Here is a 19373-nt window from a genome sequence, read left to right on the forward strand (position 1 = left end):
TCTTTTGAGACAGGGTCTCACTATGTAGTTGAGACTGACCTGGAACTCACTATGTAGCCTAGGCTGGTCTCAATCCTCCTGCCTCACCCTCAGCCTCCCAAGTGCTGGGATTACAGGTGTGAGCCACCACGCCTGGCTTAAGTAAGATTTTTTTTAAAAGGAGCATATCTTTTTATTCACAAATTTCTTGGCATAAAGTTTTTATGTGCTTAAGATCTAATTTTAGGGTGTATAGAATCTGTAGTCCTTGTATTTTTTAAAAATTTTGCACTTGTTATACAAAAAGCTGTACATAATATGGTCAACAAGATAAAGGTACCGATCACTTTATATCCATGAAATCATCGCCAGAGTTTATGCCATAAATATATCCATCACCTCCGAAAATTCCCTCTTGACCTCTTTGTTATTATATTGTGTTTTTGTCTGTGATTGGAACACTTAACATAAGATCTATTCTCTTTTCAAATTTTTATGAGGAAGGGGTAATTGAAAAATACGGTGAATGTTTAATTTTAAAAGTTGTTGTAGTAAAAGACACATTGCTGCTAGTCCCCCTCAGAATACTCCCCCTCTCTCTGGACACACATATGCTGTCACTCTGGTGGTGGCATGGGCCTCTCATCCCAGCACTTGGGAGGCTGAGGCAGGAGAATCACCATGAGTTCAAGACCAGCCTGGGATACATAGTGACTTCAAAGCCAGCCTGAACTACATAGCGAGGCCCTGTCTCAAAAAACCAAACCAAAACAAAAGAAAACAAACAAACAAACCCAAACTTTAAACACTATTTTTTGATCACACGTTGTATGTAAAGTTAATGCTAGAGAGACTGCCGTACGCTAGGTCTCCGGGACCTTGTCATCTTGTCTGCCTGACACCTTGCACTCTTTGATTACTATTTTCTCTTCCTCTTTAGACCTTGGGAAGCACCATTTTTCCCTTGCTTCTGTGAGCTTGACTCTGGGCTTGATTTATCACGGTACTGCTCTTTTACACCTTTTCTTTCTCTTTTGTTCTCCATTCTTGCTGGTCTTTTATCAGTTTTATTATTGCTATTATTTTTTAAAGAACTGACTTTTAACTTTTATCCTCTTCCTCATGGGCATGGTACCATGTAGTATTTGTCCTTCTATGTCTAGCCCATTTCACTTGGGGTAATGTCCTCTACTTTCATCAGTATTATCACAAATGGCCAGATTGCCTTACTTTTTAAGGCAGAACGATACTCCATCGTATGTTGGGACTGTGTCACATTTCCTGTATCCATTCATCCATCTGTGGACATGTAGGTTGCTCCCAGGTCTTGACTCTCGTGAATAATGCTGTAGGTAACATGCAAGTGAAGATGTCTCATCAAGATCCAGATTTCAGTTCTTTCTGATTGACATCCAGAAGTGAGTCACGTGGTAATTATATTTCATGCATTTGTTCATTTATTTATTTACTTGTGGTACCAGGGATTCAACCCAGGGCCTTTCCAGAGCTATATCCCCAGCCCTTTGTTATTTTTATGTTTTATTTTTGAGACGGGATCTCCCTAAATCCCTATGTTGCCTAGGCTGGCTTTGAACTTGCAAACTTTCTGCCTCAGCTTCAGCCTCCCAGAGTGCTGAGATTATAGGCATGCGCCACCTTACCTGTCATGTATTTTTGATTTTCTGAGGATGCATCATAGTGTTTTCCATGGTGGTGGTACCAGTGGTGGTACCAGTTCCATGGTGGTGGTACCAGTTCCACCAAGGAAAATACATTTCTTTTATATAAAGACTCCCTTTTCTCTCTCTATTCCCCAGTAATTATCTTTTGTGGTTTAAAAAAGTTATTTCTTTATTTACTATAGTGCCGGAGATCAAACTCAGCGCCTTGCCTCTGCTAAGCTAGTGCACACTGCTGCACTACAACCCCAGCCATTGCTTATTTTTTAATAAATAGCCTCCCGACAGATGTGAAATGATGTCTAATGCTTTTGTTTTGCGTTTCTCTCACGATGAATGGGGTGGAGCACATTTTCCTGTACTTGTTTGCTATCTATATATCTTCTTTGGAGAAGTATCCGTTTAGTACCTTTTAAAATTTATCAAATTGGGTATTTGTTTTTCTTTGCTATTGAGTTCTCAGTGTTCTTTAGACATGTAGAATTTTGGGTAGTAATCCTCCATCAGATACACGGATGGCAAATGTTTTCTCTCATTCTGCAGGTTGCCTTTTCATTTTGCAATGCATTTCTTTTCATGTGCAGAAGCTTTTACTTTGATGTAATCCCACTTGTCTCGTTTTGCTGTTGTTGCCTGTGTTTTCAGTGATCTCCTTTGATTTATCCCGGATACTGGTCATTTACGCCTTCTTGTTCTCTTTTGTTCTGTCGTCTGGTCCTTTATCAGTTTTATTTATTTATTTTTATTTTTTTAAAGAACTGACTTTTAACTTTTATTTCGCTTTATTTTATTCCTTTTATTTTTATTTCCTTCCTTTTGTTTGTTTTAGGTTTAATGTATCTTTTTGTCTTCTGAATTTCTTTTTTAGTATATGTAGCTAAGGCTATGGATTGCTATTTTTTTTTTTTTTGTTTGTTTGTTTGTTTGTTTTTTGAGGCAGGGTCTCACTATGTAGTTGAGACTGACCTGGAACTCACTATGCAGTCCAGGCTGGTCTCAAACTCACAGCGATCCTCCTGCCTCAGCTGGGATTACAGGCATGCACCACCACGCCCAGCTGGATTGCTGTTTAACCATAGCATTACTGTTTTATGTATATATGTGTGTGTGTGTGTGTGTGTGTGTGTGTGTGTGTGTGTGTGTGTGTATTATATATATTTATATATATAAAAGGTGTGTGTATATCTTTGTGTCTGTGTGTGCTGGCGAATGAACCCAGTCCTCTCATGTGCTAGGCAAGTGCCCGACCATTGAGACATATTCCTCAGCCCCTTCTATAACTTTTGTAAGTAGAATTTTACAAATTATTTATTTTAAAGCATTTTCTAATTTTCAGCGCAAACTTGAGTCACCATTTCTTACTTTTTAAAAAAAATACTTCTAATAAAAAGAATTTTCTGGGATCTTGTTGATTTCTAACTTAATTCCATTGCAGTCCAAAAACATTCTTTCCAATTTTAATCCTTCAAAAGCTTTGAGATTTGCTTTTAGTGCTACACACAGACACTTCTGATAAATATTTCTTAGATACTTGAATATATATTTTGCTGTTGTGTTTGGTGGTTGGTATTTTTAGTTATTTCCTGTTTGTCAGTTATGTTGTGGAAATCTACTGTATGCTTTATATTCGTCTGCTTATTTTGTCCTTTACTCAGAGGGCTATGTTAACATCTCCCCCTGTGACTGCAAACTTTCCTATTTCTCCTGCTAACTCTGTCAGTCCGACTTAGGTATGTATGAGGCTATAAATTTAGAATTCCCATATACTCTTGGTGGGTTGAAATTTACCATTGTGAAATGTTCGACCCTTTCACTTGTAGTACCACTTTCTTTAAAGTCTCCTTTTTCAGAAATTGGTATAAACGAAACCAGATTTCTTTTGGCTCATGTTACTTGTTATATCTTTCCCATTATTTTATTTTAAATATTTTTCTTTATGTTTAAAGATATAAAACACAGCATACATTCTTTTGCAAGCAACATATCGTATGTGTGTGTTTTATAGAATATAAATATTTATCTTTTTTTCTTTTGCAGTCATCAGTCCTTATATTTGATCTTGTGGCTCAAAACGAGTCTTGAATTTGTTGTGTGAATGGTTGTTAGCAACCATTCAAATGTGCTTATATCTTAAGCGGTTCTTCTTTTGGGGCTCAAATTACGTGTGTGTGTGTGAGGGAGCATAAGACAGCCTGCTTCAACATGTCCCTAATGTTTCTTGTTATTTTAATTATCTTTCTTCTTTTTGTGCTTCATTTTGAATATTTTTTGGAATTATTTTCTAGTTCTTTGTATCTTCCCTTAACTGTGTCTTGCCTTCTGTTATACCTGTACTTTGTATTTTTAATTATGGTTGCTATGTTAGCTTCCATATTATCTATTTGATTATTTTTCATTATTTCCAATTCAGTGGAAGAATTTTTTATTTGATCTTTTGATTTCTTGACTACATTCACTACAGTGATTTTGATCCCTTTTCTGATAATGTCACTGAATAGACCACCTCTGTGGTTGTTTTTCGTTTTCCTTCTTCTGTCTTATCTTCAAGTATGTCTAGCTATTTATGTTTGTATGCCAGAGATATAGGAGAATTTGAAATAATTGCAGTGATAATTCAGGACTCCAGAGAGTGCTGTACAGCATTTTCTTATCCTTTGGAAGTCAGACAGGGACATCACTTGAATCCATTCAGAAATTGAAATGGCTGAGGCTATGCTTCTTCCCATGCTAGACTAATTTTGGTTGTACTATGAGGGCATAGCCCTCTAGGATCCTAACCAAAGATTTGATATATTTACCAAGGCTAGAGGGCTGAAGGCTCTGGGCTCGACTATGAGTCCTTTCCTCTCTCTAAAGCTCCACAGCTTGGCCCATCTTCTGAGGCTCTCAGGCACTACTTTTGGGATTACAATAGGAATTGCGGGGTAAAATGTGCTGAGTGCTGTCCTAAAGAACTCTCAGAGGTAGTATCCTTCTCTGAAGCTTTCAGTTAGGGGTGAGTGTGTGTGTGTGTGTGTGTGTGTGTGTGTGTGTGTGTGTGTGTGTGTGTGTGTGTGTGTGTGTGTGTGTGTGTGTGTGTGTGTGTGTGTGTGTGTGTGTGTGTGTGTGTGTATGTGTGTCGGGGTGTACTGTCCAGCCTTTTGCATTGTTCTTACCAGGAGGGTGTGTCCAGGAGACCTAGGCCACCATTACCGGAAGTGGAAGTGCTGCAGCATTGTGGGACAGAGCACAGGGTCCCCTCACCCCTGAGTCATTGTTGGCAGTTAAAGGACAGACCGTCCCTCGAACTCTTCTGTAGTGGGGCCTTTGTCTTTGCAGTTGCTCCGTGTCTAGGGAAAGTTTGTTCAAGCGCACTGTGTGGACCTTTGGTCAGGTGATTCTCTCTGGTGGGGACCAAACTGGGCACTGCAAGGTGTTTTGTAGACTCCCTGGCCTTTACTACCTAGTAATTAGCAGCGCCTTGCTGACGTGTCTCCAAGTTTATACCTGTCTCCCAGAGCCCATCGCCACCTCACGTTGAGGACCATGTTGGTCATCCGACATGACTCAGTGTGTTTGTTGATGCTGTGTTTTCTAATGTTGATTTTCCTTTAAACCGTAGGGTTTGAAACTGCGAAGTCTTTTGCTCTGCATGGTGCTCACGTGATCCTGGCCTGTAGGAATATGGCAAGAGCCAGCGAAGCAGTGTCCCGTATTTTAGAAGAGTGGGTAAGCACTTGGCTGTTTTGCTTTTTAATAGTCACGTACACACACCGGCCTAAACACATGGAGGTTTTAGTGCGGAGCATAAAGTTTATTGCTCTTGGAATAATATCTTTATTTTTAAAGTCATCTTCACATTGTTTACTTTATGAATGAGAGGATGAGCCAGCCTGTTATTATCCATGCGTTTGTTTATAGTTCACTGTCAATGTCATCTGCTTTATTAGCCAGAGATTTGAGAATGTTTACTCATTTAGCTCATATATTAAGAAAAATAAAACATGGTTAACACCCATGAGTGCAACTGGGAGATTGTTATACTTGTGGTTTTTAAGATTAGAGAGGAGGAGATTTTAACCCTGTCCTTGTTTTTTTGATTTTCTCTCTCATGTGGATGTTGGTGCTGGTGTTTCTGTGCATAAACATTTGCTGAGGATTGGAAATGGTCTTGGGACTGAGGACATAGCACTGAACAAAACAAATCCCTGCCCCATGGGCTTCCCTTCTAGGTAGGAAAAGCAGGCCACAAAGGAATAATTATGTTTGATAGCATAACATCAGGCTGTAATAAGTGTTATAAAGGACAGTAAAGTAGAGTAAGGGACAAGGAGTGACAGCCTGAGCTGTGTAGAGGGAGTGGTCAGCCAGACCCTTCTGAAATTGTGACATTTGAATTAAAATCTGAACAAGGCAAAGAGTCAGCTATTTGGTGTCTGGGGAAAGGCTTCCCTAGTGTTGGGAGCAGAATTTGCAAAAACACAGAGGTAGGAACAGGTTTGGAGGATTCCAGGGTCATAGGGAAGCTAGGGCAGCTGGAGCCAAGTAGAAGGAGAGATGGGAAAGGAGAGGTGGTGGTAGCAGAGGCATGTGGGTGTCTCAGGGTCTCAAGACAGTGTGGAAAAAGATAATAGAGAATTTAGCTAGGGAGAGACACACTGTTCCTTGTTTGAGCATGAAATACAGACTGCATTCACTCATGCATGTACTTATGAAATGCACCACTGTGATGGGTGGTTCGTGTCGTTTCCACTTTGTGTCTTTGCATTATCAACACGTAGAAAGCATGTAACACCTGTACCTGCCATGTGTGCTAGTAATGTGTTGGGTTTCCACACCGTCCCCTCTTCCTCACCCTTGATATCTGTTGGTCTGGTTTTCTTTAGGCTCTTGCTTATCTCACAGCTCTGTGCAGAGGTTTTATCTGGCATATCACTCAGTACCTTCTTATATCACTAAGTACCACCTTCTCGTGTTCCTCAGGGTCGATTTGATCCACTGCAGTGTTTCAGGCAGTGAGCCAGCTTGCAGTGTGTTCAGACATTACTGGGACAAATGAGATGAGTATCGGGCCGGGGAGGTACTGCAACACACTGACGTCTCACTGGAGAGTGCCAGAGTGATGCAGCAGTTTTTGTTTTAGCCAAAGCTGATTCAGAAGTCTCTAGGCCTTCTGGCTCCGTAGTGGCTGTCGTGTGCCCAGGCTCTACGGGGGTTTCCAGCTCTGGTTCTGGAGGTAGAGTCTATCTCACCTTCCCCAGTGTCCTCTTTCCTGCCTGTCTTCCTCTTTAGCTTCCACTGTACATTTTAGGACTGCCCTATCCAAATGCTCATGTTTACTTCTTAGTCCCCATTCACGGAATCCCTGCCATGTCCTGTACTCTGTCTGGGCAAGGCCCTTCATGTCACGTGAGAGGAGGTAAAAGCCCACTCCTCTCCATTTTATAGAAGAGCCAAGGATAACTCTGAGGGATGTGCCCAGAGCTGCGGGGCTAGTGAGTCTCAGAGTCTGTCTACTGGGCTTTTCTTCCGCACTCAGCCTCTTCTAGGTTTTGTTTTCGGAATCTGTAGGTGTTAGCGGTGTGATAAATTTCAGGATTAGTCATGTTTCATACAGGAGACTACTGTGACCCACTTTTGCATGCAAGTGTCTTTACTAGAGCTTTCAAGCCACTTTTAGGGAGACCCAGCTACTTCATAAAGCATAGCTTAAGTGAAAACGTATTCCACGTGAGAGTGTATTGAAAACATACCCCTACTTGCTACTGCTAATAATTATTTCATGTGCAAATGCCCTTGTCCTAGGATGTTTTGGATGCCCCAAGGTTGGAAATGACAAAAGGTATGAAAACAAAGTAGGGGCCCGTGGACAGGGTAGAAACAAACCACCCTTTTAAAAGGCAAATCCACTTAGCCTAACTAAGTAGAAGGGAAGAGGAGGGAGCCCGTCAGCCTTCAGTCAGATTTGGCTGATGTGTCTCTGGAATACTAGAGCTATCTCAGATGTGGTGTTTGTGCACGTGTTGTCAGTCCACACGCGTGAAGATGTGGTCCACCTTAGTCACCTACTGTGCAGATCGCAGGCTGGTGTCCTTTGCCTTTAAGCCAAGTGCCAGTGGCTTGCATCTGCGGGGCAGAAGTGGACTGGCATGGGAGGAGGAGCTGATGCTCCTCTCTTGGAGTTATCACTTAAGCTACATCTGACTCTCCAGAATGTTTCTCAAGCCCCTTCCCTGTCACACGGGCAGAAGGACATAGTACACTTAGTTTGCCGAGATTTGACCCCTGGGAAAGACTTTAAACCCAAGCTTTCCTGACTCATCTCTGAATTCTGCCTAGACTTCGAGTCTTTTATGTGCTGATTCGGATGCTTGTCTGCCAGGACAGTGAAGCAGGGATCTAGCCCAGCTTGTCTGATTTTCTTATGGCCATCAAAGCAAGATTTCCCAGAGGTCCAAGAAATGCAGTGTAGGGTGGCTTTCAGGGTGTCTCATGTGGTAGCATCTTCTCAGTACACTAGCCTTAGTCTGAAACTGGGTCCCATCAGTGGGTCCCATACCGAACACATGGAGGACAGAGTGTACAAAATAAACCTGCCTCACCCTCTGCCTTCTACGTTTCCCATGCCCATTGTGACAACCACGAATGTCTCTAGGCTTTGTCAGATATTTCCTGGGGGTTCACATTGTCCCTAGTTGATTACTGCTGTGGGGAAATACGCTGTATTATTAGAAGCACATACATATTATTACCTTGGGAAATTTAAAAAAATTTTTTAAAACTCCAGTTTCTTCATCTATAAAATGCAAATGATGTCTGTACTGAGACATGGGGTGGTCGCATTAAACACCTTGGCCATATGTGTGTAAAGTATTAACACATTGTGGGGAAAGATTAAGTGCTCAATTAAATGGTAGCTACTGCTATTAATAACAGTAATGATAATACTTTCTTATTCATGCACGAAGAGCAAAATGATGCTTACTTTTCTTAACCTCACCAGGTGACCAAAAGAGGCCCTTCAGGGGGCAAGTTTGTCAAAGCATGATTCAGATGGGTTTGCAGTGAATTCCTTTTCTGTCTTCATATGTCTGGGCTCCTACGTTTTAATAGATCTGCACTTAGTTTGTTGATTAGTATTTTCCAGTGTGTACCTCATATGAGCACTCAACTGTCATTTGAAAAGCCATCTTAATTATTTATGTGATTGCTTTTTCCTTTGTATTTACAAAGAACTACACTTTGCATATATTTAGGAAAGGTGATTAAGGGATTAGTCATCAGGAACAGCAAGCAATGGTTTATATCACAATGGTTATTGAGAAAGTAGAGAGATGAGGGGTAAAAATAGGAGATTTATTAGCTGGAGGTAATGGAATGTGCATGCTTTAGGGAGTGAGCGCATGCCTGGATGATCACAGCCATGCGGTGTGATGCTGCAGCATGGTGACTGTCGCACCTTGCAGCAGTGTTGGCGCCAGCCTGGTTTATCTCCTTGGAGGGAGGCCTGTGAAGGCACTCACTGGCGGTGTGGCCTGGGGTCCAGCCCCATTGGTAAGTGCTGGAAATGGCGGCCCCGCACCCTTTTCAGAAGGGGAGCTCTGGGGACCGACTGTTGTATTAGGCACCATGGGCTCCACACTCTGCTGGATGCGGACAGCCTTCATTTTTGTGATGAGGATACAAAGTAACGAATTGATTTCACTTTTAGGACCTTCTCCCAAAATTTAGTTACGTGTAGCTTCCCACCAATCTACTCTGTGACTTTCTGCTCGTGGGAATTTCTCTAGTGACTGTGGATACTAAAAGCTTAAATCCTGCCATTTGCCACTGCACTTGGAAAGTCTTTGTTGCGATGCCTTGATTTGTGTGATGTGCTCCTGTGTTGAGAGGAGGTGTGCAGAATGAGGGGCGGCTAACATACAAGCCTCGGGCCTGTCTCAGCCACTTGGCTTGGAAAAGTGGTCACTATGCAGCGCATCACAAAGTAATAGGGGTCTTCCCCATTGTTTTGAGTGATCTTTAGCAAAACAAAAATATAAAAACTATTAATATTATTACTGTTTATAGATTATTGGGAAAAGTTCACTCTGAATCATCCTCTGGATTTTTTTCCCACATTTCTCTCCTTTAAAAATTGTTTTTATGTACAGTATTGACTTTTCAATAAGTAAAGTATGATATAAACGAGTCTTTGAGCCAGAGCACACTATACATAAACCACTTGCATAAGTCAATACGCACACATTCACAATAAAAGGTAGAAGTAAAGTTCTGAAATTCTTCCCTGGGACATGTTTGTTTCCAGATACCACTTACTGTCACCTGCAGGTGGGGCTGGATATTCATGTTTGTCTTCATGATGAAATGTGTTTGTCATGTGTTGTATAGATAGGACTTTTGAGTTGGGGGAAAAGACTCACTTATACTCCCATGGCTGGGAGATAAGAGAGGATCCAGGATTTGGAGCCATATGTCTCAATCTAGACCTGTTTCTCATCTCAAAACTGGTGTATGTTGTGCCAGAAGACTGGCCTGGCTTTCTCTAGGACTTAGCCAAATATGGCATTTGGAGATTGTACAGATGTGTACAAGTGCTTCCTAATATGAAATAATGAGGTTCCCTAGTAAAGACAGCATCCTCTGTGACTCCTCTTTGAATCTGATGGCGTTGATGGACTGGGGTGAAGGGAATTCTTTCTCTTCTCCCCTTCCCAGACTCCCATTTCTATTGCTGTATGGTGTATTTACTGTTGTGCTTAAACTGCATGTTTGACCTTTATTGTCATAGGCCCAGGAAAGATTCTTCATCAGATACTAAATTATTCATCCTCCTGGTAGACAGAATTGGTTGCTAAAATATTCGGAGTTTTCTGTCTTTAGAATGCCTACAAATTGTGTTTGGTAAGTTTTCCATTTCATTTCTCACTCTGAAAATTTTGCATTGACTTATTCTCTATTCTTGTTCTTTGTTATCTCCCTCTCTCCCTCTCCCCTCCCCTCTTTCTCCCCTTACTACTGGTTGCATCTCAAAATGAATCTTTTCAAACTTTATATCCATTGTAAGCTTGTTTTTCCCCTCCCAGTACCAGGGATCGAACTTAGGACCTTGCAGTTGTGAGGCAGATGGTGGCACTGAGCTAAATCCCTGGCCTTTCATTGTAAGCTTTGTGTGACGAGGTCTGTGATGAACCGCAGAGTGTTAAACTGTGAAAGTCAAGCCTAGGTGGCTAGCTCCAAACCATCACTCCCAATCATGTGCAACCTAAAGCAGATGTATCCTTTCATTAATGTGGGGTCCCCTGAGTTCTTATTAAGCGATTTTGACATAGTTTGAAGAGACAGATTTCATCTTCACATAATATTCAGCCAATGGCTGAAAGGCCTGCTTCTGGCCGCTCAGCTTTTAGGCTCCATTATTTAAGAGGGAAAAAGCATGCTTGGGACTGTTTTTCATATTTATTATGGTGCATTCAGAGCACCTCAGACATAGTGCATGTTGGATTAAACTGAGAGGGGAAACAGCCCTTCGGCTGATAAAACCTTTTGTACAAGGACAAACAGATACAACCAGAGATCAGACAGCTGGTCTCAGATTGGGGAAGCACACACTGCAATAGGTTAAGGTTTATTTTGACAAATATTTAAAATAGAGCCAAATTTCATTCATGCAGAGGCAGCCTAGAGGGTAAGAAAGAGTCCTACAGACGTGGATTAGAATCCTGGTTAGAACACTCATTGGCTGGTGTACGTGGACCAATCTGCTCATTTATTGAACCTTGGCTCGTTTCCCTGCAGCATAATATTAATGATGGCTCTCAGGGTCATCCCAAGGACAAGGTAAAATAGCACACATATTCTTTCTGCTGCATAGAGCCTGGTGCATGGCAGTGATTCCATGAATGACAGCTACAGGAGCAGCCAACTCATGCAACACAGATCCCTAAAATACACAAATACACTCACGAATCTTGTTGGAAAAAGGTTTCCTCTTTTGTCTTAGTTCAGGCTGCTATACCAAAAATATCATAGCCTGCGTGGCTTAAAAAGTATTTATTTCTCAGTTAATTCTAGAGGCTGGAAGTTCCAGATCATAATGCCTGTGTGGTTGAATTCTTGGTGGAGCCCCTCTTCTGGGCTTGTGGATAGGGATCTTCTTACTGTGCATTTCCATGGTGGGGAGCACAGAGAGTGAGGGAGAGAGAGTGGAGAAGGAGAGTTAGGTGAGCGAGTGTGTGTGTATGTGTGTGTGTGTGCAAGGGAGTAAGCAAGTGTGAACTGTTCCATTTCTTATAAGGACCCTAATTCTGTCTAGAGGGCAGCAATTGCATAACTTAATTCCCTCCCTTAGTCCCTATCTCAGATGCCATCATATGGAGGATTAAGTTTTCAACATATGGATTTGGAAGGGACACCAATACTTAACCTGCAGCATTCTTCCCAAGGTGCCCCCAAATTCATGTCTCTGTGATAAGCCAGATGCATTTATTCTGACCCCACAGTACTAGATGTCTTAACTTATTTCATCATAAATTCTAAAGCCTACTTTGTTTCTTGTTCAGTGATGAAAGTGCTAAGAAGTAGCTGAGTCTCTCCTGATCTTTTCAACAGTGTGTCCATTCATACCAAGATGAGCTGGGCTAAGGAGCAAGGCTCCTTCCATCCCTGGGGTGGAGGCATGGCGGTCAAGTGCTCAGTGTCCGTGCCCTGCTAGGCAGCTGGATGGCCTTGTGCCCTGGGACTTCAGTGGATATCATCTCTGCCCCTTGGTCAGCAGGAGGAATGCAGATGTAACCAAGTTCAAAAGCCCCTATAAAAGGGATGCTCAGAGGTGCTCGCAAGGCCTCGCCACCGTCTTTGATAATCTTCTATCCACAAGGTGTGCCCGAATTCACCTCCCCCAGCTCCTGGGCTGTGCCTAGTGCCTCACCTGTTGTGAGTAGAGTGTGGCAGAAACAGTGCAGTCTGACTCCCCACGAAGGTCCCGAAAGGCACTGCATGCAGCCCATCCTATTTCTGCACCCCTCTTAATTAGAGGTTTCCTTTGTCACCGAGGCCGATGCTTTCCCCCAGACACCTTCCACTCATCTGCCCTGGTGCTGTCCTCTGAGTGCCACTAGCTGCCTTCTCATCAGAACCTACTAATACTCGCATCTCTCAAATTCCCTAAATAATAAATCTAAAGTTATTGAAGAAAACGGGTTACCAAAAGTTGGCAGTGAGATGGGCGCCTCTCATTTATTTGCAACCCTTGTCCCTCTTTTATTATTGAAGTTTGGGATGTGCATGGGAAGGCTAAGCAGCTGGGGAGCACTGGGCAGCTCCCCTGTCCTGCAGAAGGCAGCGGATGTGGGAGCCCAGGCCTGCATCGCCTTCCCTGGAATTAATGAATCAGTGCATACCTCAGTCTTTTTTCAAATGACTGAGGCACCCTGCACTTATTTCCCTGACAATTCCAGGATTCCAGTTGTTCTGACTACAGTTCGGTCTGTGCACTGGGTGGCTGGGAAAAACTTCAGTGCATCTTTGTAATAGCTTTGTTGTTGTTTATTGAGAAGGACTAATTAACTTTGATTATTGCACTAATATTATGGCACTTTGACAGCCCTTCAGATTTATGACTCTGGGAAAATAAACAAATGAAATGCAGGTGCTGGAGCAGAAAGAATAAGTTATTACTGAACTTTAATTACTTGGAATGTGTAGCCAGGAGAGAATTAGTTGATGAATTACAGGATGCTTAAAACCCCCACATCAAATTGTAAGCAATAAGAAGACAAAAATACAAAGGGAATGGGGGCTGGAAGGGTGCTATTTTTAAGGCAGGATAGGATAGGACACATCTTGTAATGGTCTCCATGGTATTCCGGTGATCAATCCCTGTGCTTTCCAGTGCTCCTCCAACTGTGCTTCTTCACCGGAAGTGTATGCGAGTTCTTACCTGAGAACTTGTTAGAAATGCAAATTCTCGCGCCCTTTCCCGGAACTTCCAGATGAAATCACTGAAAGTAGGGCCCAGCGATCTGTGTTTTGCCATCCTTCCAGGAGCCTGGGATGCACACAAAAGTTGGTCAGCATCACTTACCAGATCTCACGCTGTTTGCACTTTCTCTTTCCAAAGAGGCCAGGTGGAAATTTTTATCTTTGCTTACAAAAAACAAATGTTCTTATTACCTGCTTCACCAACCAGCCCCAAGACTTTCAGGCAGTTTTAAAAAGTTGTACAAATATTTATCAAATGTTTTTCATGCATTAGAACAGAAGGGCTTAACTGGTGAAGTGATACTGCCCAAGTTGGGGTTTGGTAAGAGTGCTGTCTAGTGCTGCAATGCCAGAAAGAGGGTTCCCTGTGTGACAACGCTGGGTCCTCGAGGGGGCAGGTGTTGGCAGACTGTAGACACTGTAGATGGCATAGGTACATTGGGAGGGGGAAGAATGGCACGAGCAGCATATGGGACAAGTTGGTCCTGGGAAAGGGGGACAGTGAGATTTGGATATGGTGTGGAGGAGGGTCTGCACACTATCATTTAGGCTGGATCATTCAGGACCTTGACTTTCATTTCTAGGAGAACAGACTTGGTCCTAGTGAGCAAGGAAGGATCTGAGTGGGATGGTACAGTCCATGGTAATGACGCAGAAAGGTACATTAAAGCGGTGCACAGCCTGGGAGACAGCCAGCTGTGGTCTTGGGCAGCAGTGGCTCTGGTAGCAGCTCTGGGCTGGAAAGGAAAGAAGGATGCTGAGAAGACTTGCTTGGTTACTGCCACTGAAAGAGTAGTTTTAAATCCACTGAGTCCCAAAGGCTAAAAATAGCCATTCCTTTCAATGCTGCCTACTCTGAGAACCAAAACCCTTTAGTAAGATATAGAAGAAAGTTTCCTCTCTTTCAGAAACTATGAAAAGAGAATAATGTGCTTACTTATTGCAGCCCTCACTTAGGAGAAGGGTAATTAGATGCTCTGTGGCTCCAAGGGAGGGGCTTTTCATAATTATCCTGGGAGAGCAGGCGTGAATGAGGAGAGACCTGGGAAGCTGGGATGCTGTAGTTTGGATCTGGAATGTTCCCCCAAAGTCCATGTGTTCAAAGATGAGTCCCCAGCCTGTCACTGTTGGGGCATGGAAGGAACTTTAAGGTGTACGGCCTAGTGGGACGTCTTCCAGTCATTGGACACAGGCCCTGGAAGAGGTTGTTGGGATGCCAGTGTCTTCCTGTTTCTCTCCTTTTTGCATCTGGGCCATGAGGTACTAGTAGTTTTCCCCACCATGTGCTTCTCCTCATGATGTCCTGTCCCTTCTGCAGGTCCAGAAGCAAAGTGGACAACCAACCATGGACTGAAATCTCTAGAATTATGAGCCACAGTAACCTTTCTATGAGTGGATGACCTCAGGTGCATGTTACAGTAAGAGAAAGCTGACTAGCACATCCTAATAATCCAGTGAGGCCTTGGTCAAGCAGCCTGGCCTGGATGGATGAAGGCACATTGGATCACCACACTGGCCTCCTGGCTTGCAGGTCTGGAATGGCTCCTGTTACAAGCACTTTTCGTTTTTAGGATATGGCTGCTTTCTGTCCCAGAAAATCTCCATCATCTTCCAGGCTGAGCTTGTCTCTTATTTCTTGGACAGTTGCAAATGTGACTGTGACTTTAGATCTCTTGTCAAGTGAGCCTCTTAAGTTTTCATTCTAGAGACCAGATTCTTTCTTAAATACCATTTCTTCCACTTTCTGAGACCTTTTGAACGCTCCCTCTTATGGGTAATGGTGGATACTGGAAATGGTGGATAATGGTAATGGGTTTTAATATTGGATGGAGCCAAATCTTTTCATGGTATGAAGCTTCCACCCAGATTTCATACAGTGACATTTAAAATTACTACATAGATGTTGCTTTAGCATTTCCTACTATTTTCAGTGGTTCTCAGCTTGTCTAGTCTGTAAATGTGGGTAACTAGAAGCTGGTTAAATGTTTACTTTGGGTCGTGTGCTGGTTTGCATCCTTGCAGATTGCACAGTGGGACTTGGTGGTGATGGTAACAGTCACAACTGTATTGCAGGGTTGAGGCAGAGCTCACGGTAGTGTGCAGACTGGCCTGCACAGACAGTTTGCTGGAGACATGGAGAGAAGCAGGGATGATTCTGCGTAATTTTAAATTATCTGCTGTAGTTCCTTTTAGTCACGAGTGGCGCCTTGGATTTTGCCTAACTGTTCTGGGCTGGAAAGGTGCAACAAAGATGTGAGCAAACTTATGCAAGAATCACATAATGAAAAGTTCAGGTATGAACGAGGGAGGCGATTTTGTCTTTTTGGCAAGGGTAATAGATTAACAGATTATATTTGTATAGACAGTGGCTTGAGAGTGGCAGAATTTTAGCATGGGAACCATTTCTCTAAGGGCAGTGTAACTTCTGTGCTAGACAGATAGGAAAACTGAAGCCCATAGAGAAAGCTTCAGCAGGGAGTTATGTCTTCTTTTGAGACCTACTACCATGTTGTTGATTTGCCTGTTTTAATAATTTACATGTGGAAAACATTGCATATAATTATATATAAATATCTGTGTATCTCTATACGTATTCACTCTCTATATTCAATTCATATATTATAGTAATATATGTAGTATATAGTATATATATAGTAATATATATATGTATATATATCTATAGGATTCCTTGAAGGTAGGGATGTGGCACCTGACACTTCCCATTCAATTTGGGTGGCTTGCTCAATTCTCCTTATTTTTACGATAGTAATAGTGACATTGGCAGCTGGTACTGTGTTCTAGTCACCGTGCTAAGCAGTTGAGGCTATCTTTATGATAGTCCTGTCTCATCACTAGAATTATAAATTCTATTTTCATATGAAGATACTGAAGCACAAAGGCATCTAGGACCTTTCACAAGCTCACACAGCAAGCATATAAGCAGCAGAGATTAAATGCCTTTGCCTGTCTTGTTCCTCTTGGGTATCCCCAGAGTGTAGGCTATCATGCGGTCAATAGGAGGGATTCGGTAAGCATTTATTGAATGAATGAGAGACTACAACAAGGTTGACAGCTGAGCCATGGTAGATATAATCCAGGTAGCAGCCACTGTGGGAAGAGACAGTTTGTAACCAGGGACAATTTTGGGAAAGCAGATCGGTGTAAAGTGCCAGGTGATTTGCAAGTGTTGAGCTCTGTGAATTGACTTTCATCTCTCCCAGGCTTTAGCGCCCTTGTAGCTTCTTCAGGAATTGTGGTTATTTGTAGTACATTGTGTTAAAGTTATTTTGTTCCACTCCTTTGCAAAGCGTTGATTTTGATCTGGCAGTCTCAGTTAACCAGCTCCCCTAACCCCTGTGACACTGAGACTTGGCTGTAGTGGAGTGGTCTTGTAAATTGACATGACTTTGAAGGACAGAAAATTTGGTGTTTATGTAGAAAGATTGGCTCCAAAAGCAGAACTGTGAAATATACTAAGGGACAGTGGAAGGATCCAGGAGACTTGTGGTCTTTACCTGGGTGTGCGTAATCAGATCAAGTTAATTAGGAATCAGCAACTACTTTAAAACACCTAATGTCAGGTTTATGAGGTGGTACATGCCTGTAATATCAGTACTCTGGGAGGCCAAGGCAGGAAGATTACAAGTTTGAGCACAGCCTGGGCAACTTAGCAAGAGCCTGTCTCAAAGTTTAAAAAAGTTGGAAGCTGCTGGGGATGTAGCTCAGTAGAACAGTCCTGGGTTCAATCCCTAGTTCAGCAGGAAAAAAAAAAAGACCTAAGTAGTTAGGGTTTTGGAGGTAATTATAAAAATCTTCTTGTTTCCTACAAGGTTAAAAGAACCAGCTTATGTTGGGCTTTGCTTCTTATGTCCTTTTTTTTTCTTTTGGTTTAATAAGTAATTGTCCTGAAGTTTGTCAAGATAACTGTGTGCTCAAAGAGAAATTACTGAGAGAAACACAGTGATGGAGAGAGACAGAGACACAGAGATATAAAGACAGACAGATTTGAGAGACAAAGAAAGAGAGAGACAGAGTTTCAGACAGAGGGAGAAAAACCTCTCAGATTGTGTTTTTATGGTGCTTTTTAGTGCCGGGTTTGATCTCCATTTTCAACATTCTTTGATCATTTCTTGCTTAGAAAGGAGGAAATGAGAATTGTTGAGCTATGATTTGTTTTAATCAGAAAGAAATTGTCTAACATAAATCTCTCCGTGAGTGCTGGAAAAGCCCTAAAGCAGCCAGGAAAAAAAAATATCAATACTTTGCAAAGGAGGAATAATTGTTGCAATTCGTGGCTTAATTGACTTTAAGCCTTAGTGAAACTCGGGCCAGAGGGGGTGGTGCACCCTGTGGCTGGGATCAGCAGTGAGATCTAGGCCAGGAGAGGAGGAGTTCAGGGGTTATTTGGCTCTTCACTCTTGGTGCGCTTTACTGATTGACTGTGGCAGCCTAATGCCAGATAATAGTTCTTCTTCCTATGAAGAGAGTAAATTTTTTTTTCCTAACACAGTAATTTATTTTAAATTATAGCTTTTTCTGTTGGAAGCATTCCTTTGTGTTAGATTATGATTCCTCAATTGAAGTTTCAGCAGTGCTGTATAATTAAATATAGATTAAAAAAAGTATATATTTTAAGTTTGTGAGTGGACAGACGCGGGGCATATAGAGACTTTACTTAAGAAGAATAAGAAACCCACCCAGTCACTGTGATGGCTGCTGGAAAGGATTCTTTTAGTAACCACATTCCTTTCCAGTCCAGGCTCCGCTTTGGAAAAGGCTGCAAAAACTTGCTGACTGTATCCATCTAAAAGGGCTGAGCTATAAAATGTGTTATGTGGGTTTGAGTGGCAGTCCCTGGATCTAGTCTGCCTGAGTCTGGATCCTGTTTCTGCCACTCACCAGCGCAGGTAACCTTCTCTTCCTGGTGACTCCGTTGCTCATTTTGGCAGCTCCCAGAGGAGAACTGTACTTGGATCGCAAAAGTGCTGTAGGTTGGACGCAAGCCCCATTTATAGTGTGCTAAGACCAGTGCCTTGGCTCCAAATGGTACCCAGGTGCCAAGATGTGCTATCCAAGTGCTAAGAAAGATAAGAGAGAAAAAAAAAGCAAAGAGAGGAGAAACAACTGCATGGGATCCTGTGTGATCTGACCCCACCCACCCGTCCAAGCTCACGTCTGGCCCGACTGGAGCTTGTTCCAGCCATGTCAGACTCACTGTTATTCCAGAACCTTCCCATGTCTGCATCTTTGCCCACAACATCCCCTCAGGCAAGCTTGCCCACCTGACTGCGAGCCTCTGCCTGTGGTCCCTTTCCCACATACCTTTTCTGGCTTCCCATATCTCACCCCCACTGCCCTTTCCTTCCCTCATTCAGTAAGTCATGGTCAGCCCCTTTCTCCGCATCAGGTGCTGTGTGAAGCACCTGCAATATGGAGGATGAAGGAAGCAAGGTTCTTCCTCCCCATGAGCCTGCAGCCTGCTCTTCGTGTTTTAAATGTTCGTTTCTCGCAGCACCAGCTATGTTATGTGCTGATTGTCCACACTCTCCTTAGTTAGTTGGCACCCATCATTTGGCACTCTGTTCTGTGCCAGGCGTTGCAGGACTTTGAGCATATATCTGTACATATGTCCCTGCCGTGCCATAAAGGAGTCTCAGTGTGGTAGCAGACATGGACATTAATATCAGCATCACTGCTGGTTGTGCATGCGCGCGCGCACATGCTTTGTGTGTGTGTGTGTGTGTGTGTGTGTGT

General features: G+C 42.7%; 1 protein-coding gene across 6 annotated transcripts in view; it reads left to right on the top strand.

The window, feature by feature from the left end:
* The window catches only part of Wwox (WW domain containing oxidoreductase), a 972155-nt gene that overhangs the window by 41206 nt on the left and 911576 nt on the right, over positions 1-19373 (top strand). For all 6 annotated transcript variants that reach the window (XM_033757877.1, XM_019205292.1, XM_010609471.2 and 3 more), the window contains exon 4: positions 5260-5366. In XM_033757877.1, coding sequence (XP_033613768.1) covers positions 5260-5366 — 107 coding nt within the window. The remainder of the gene's footprint in view (positions 1-5259; positions 5367-19373) is intronic.

Source organism: Fukomys damarensis, unplaced genomic scaffold, assembly GCF_012274545.1.
Source record: "Fukomys damarensis isolate Sample0158 unplaced genomic scaffold, DMR_v1.0_HiC HiC_scaffold_32, whole genome shotgun sequence".
NCBI lineage: Eukaryota > Metazoa > Chordata > Mammalia > Rodentia > Bathyergidae > Fukomys > Fukomys damarensis.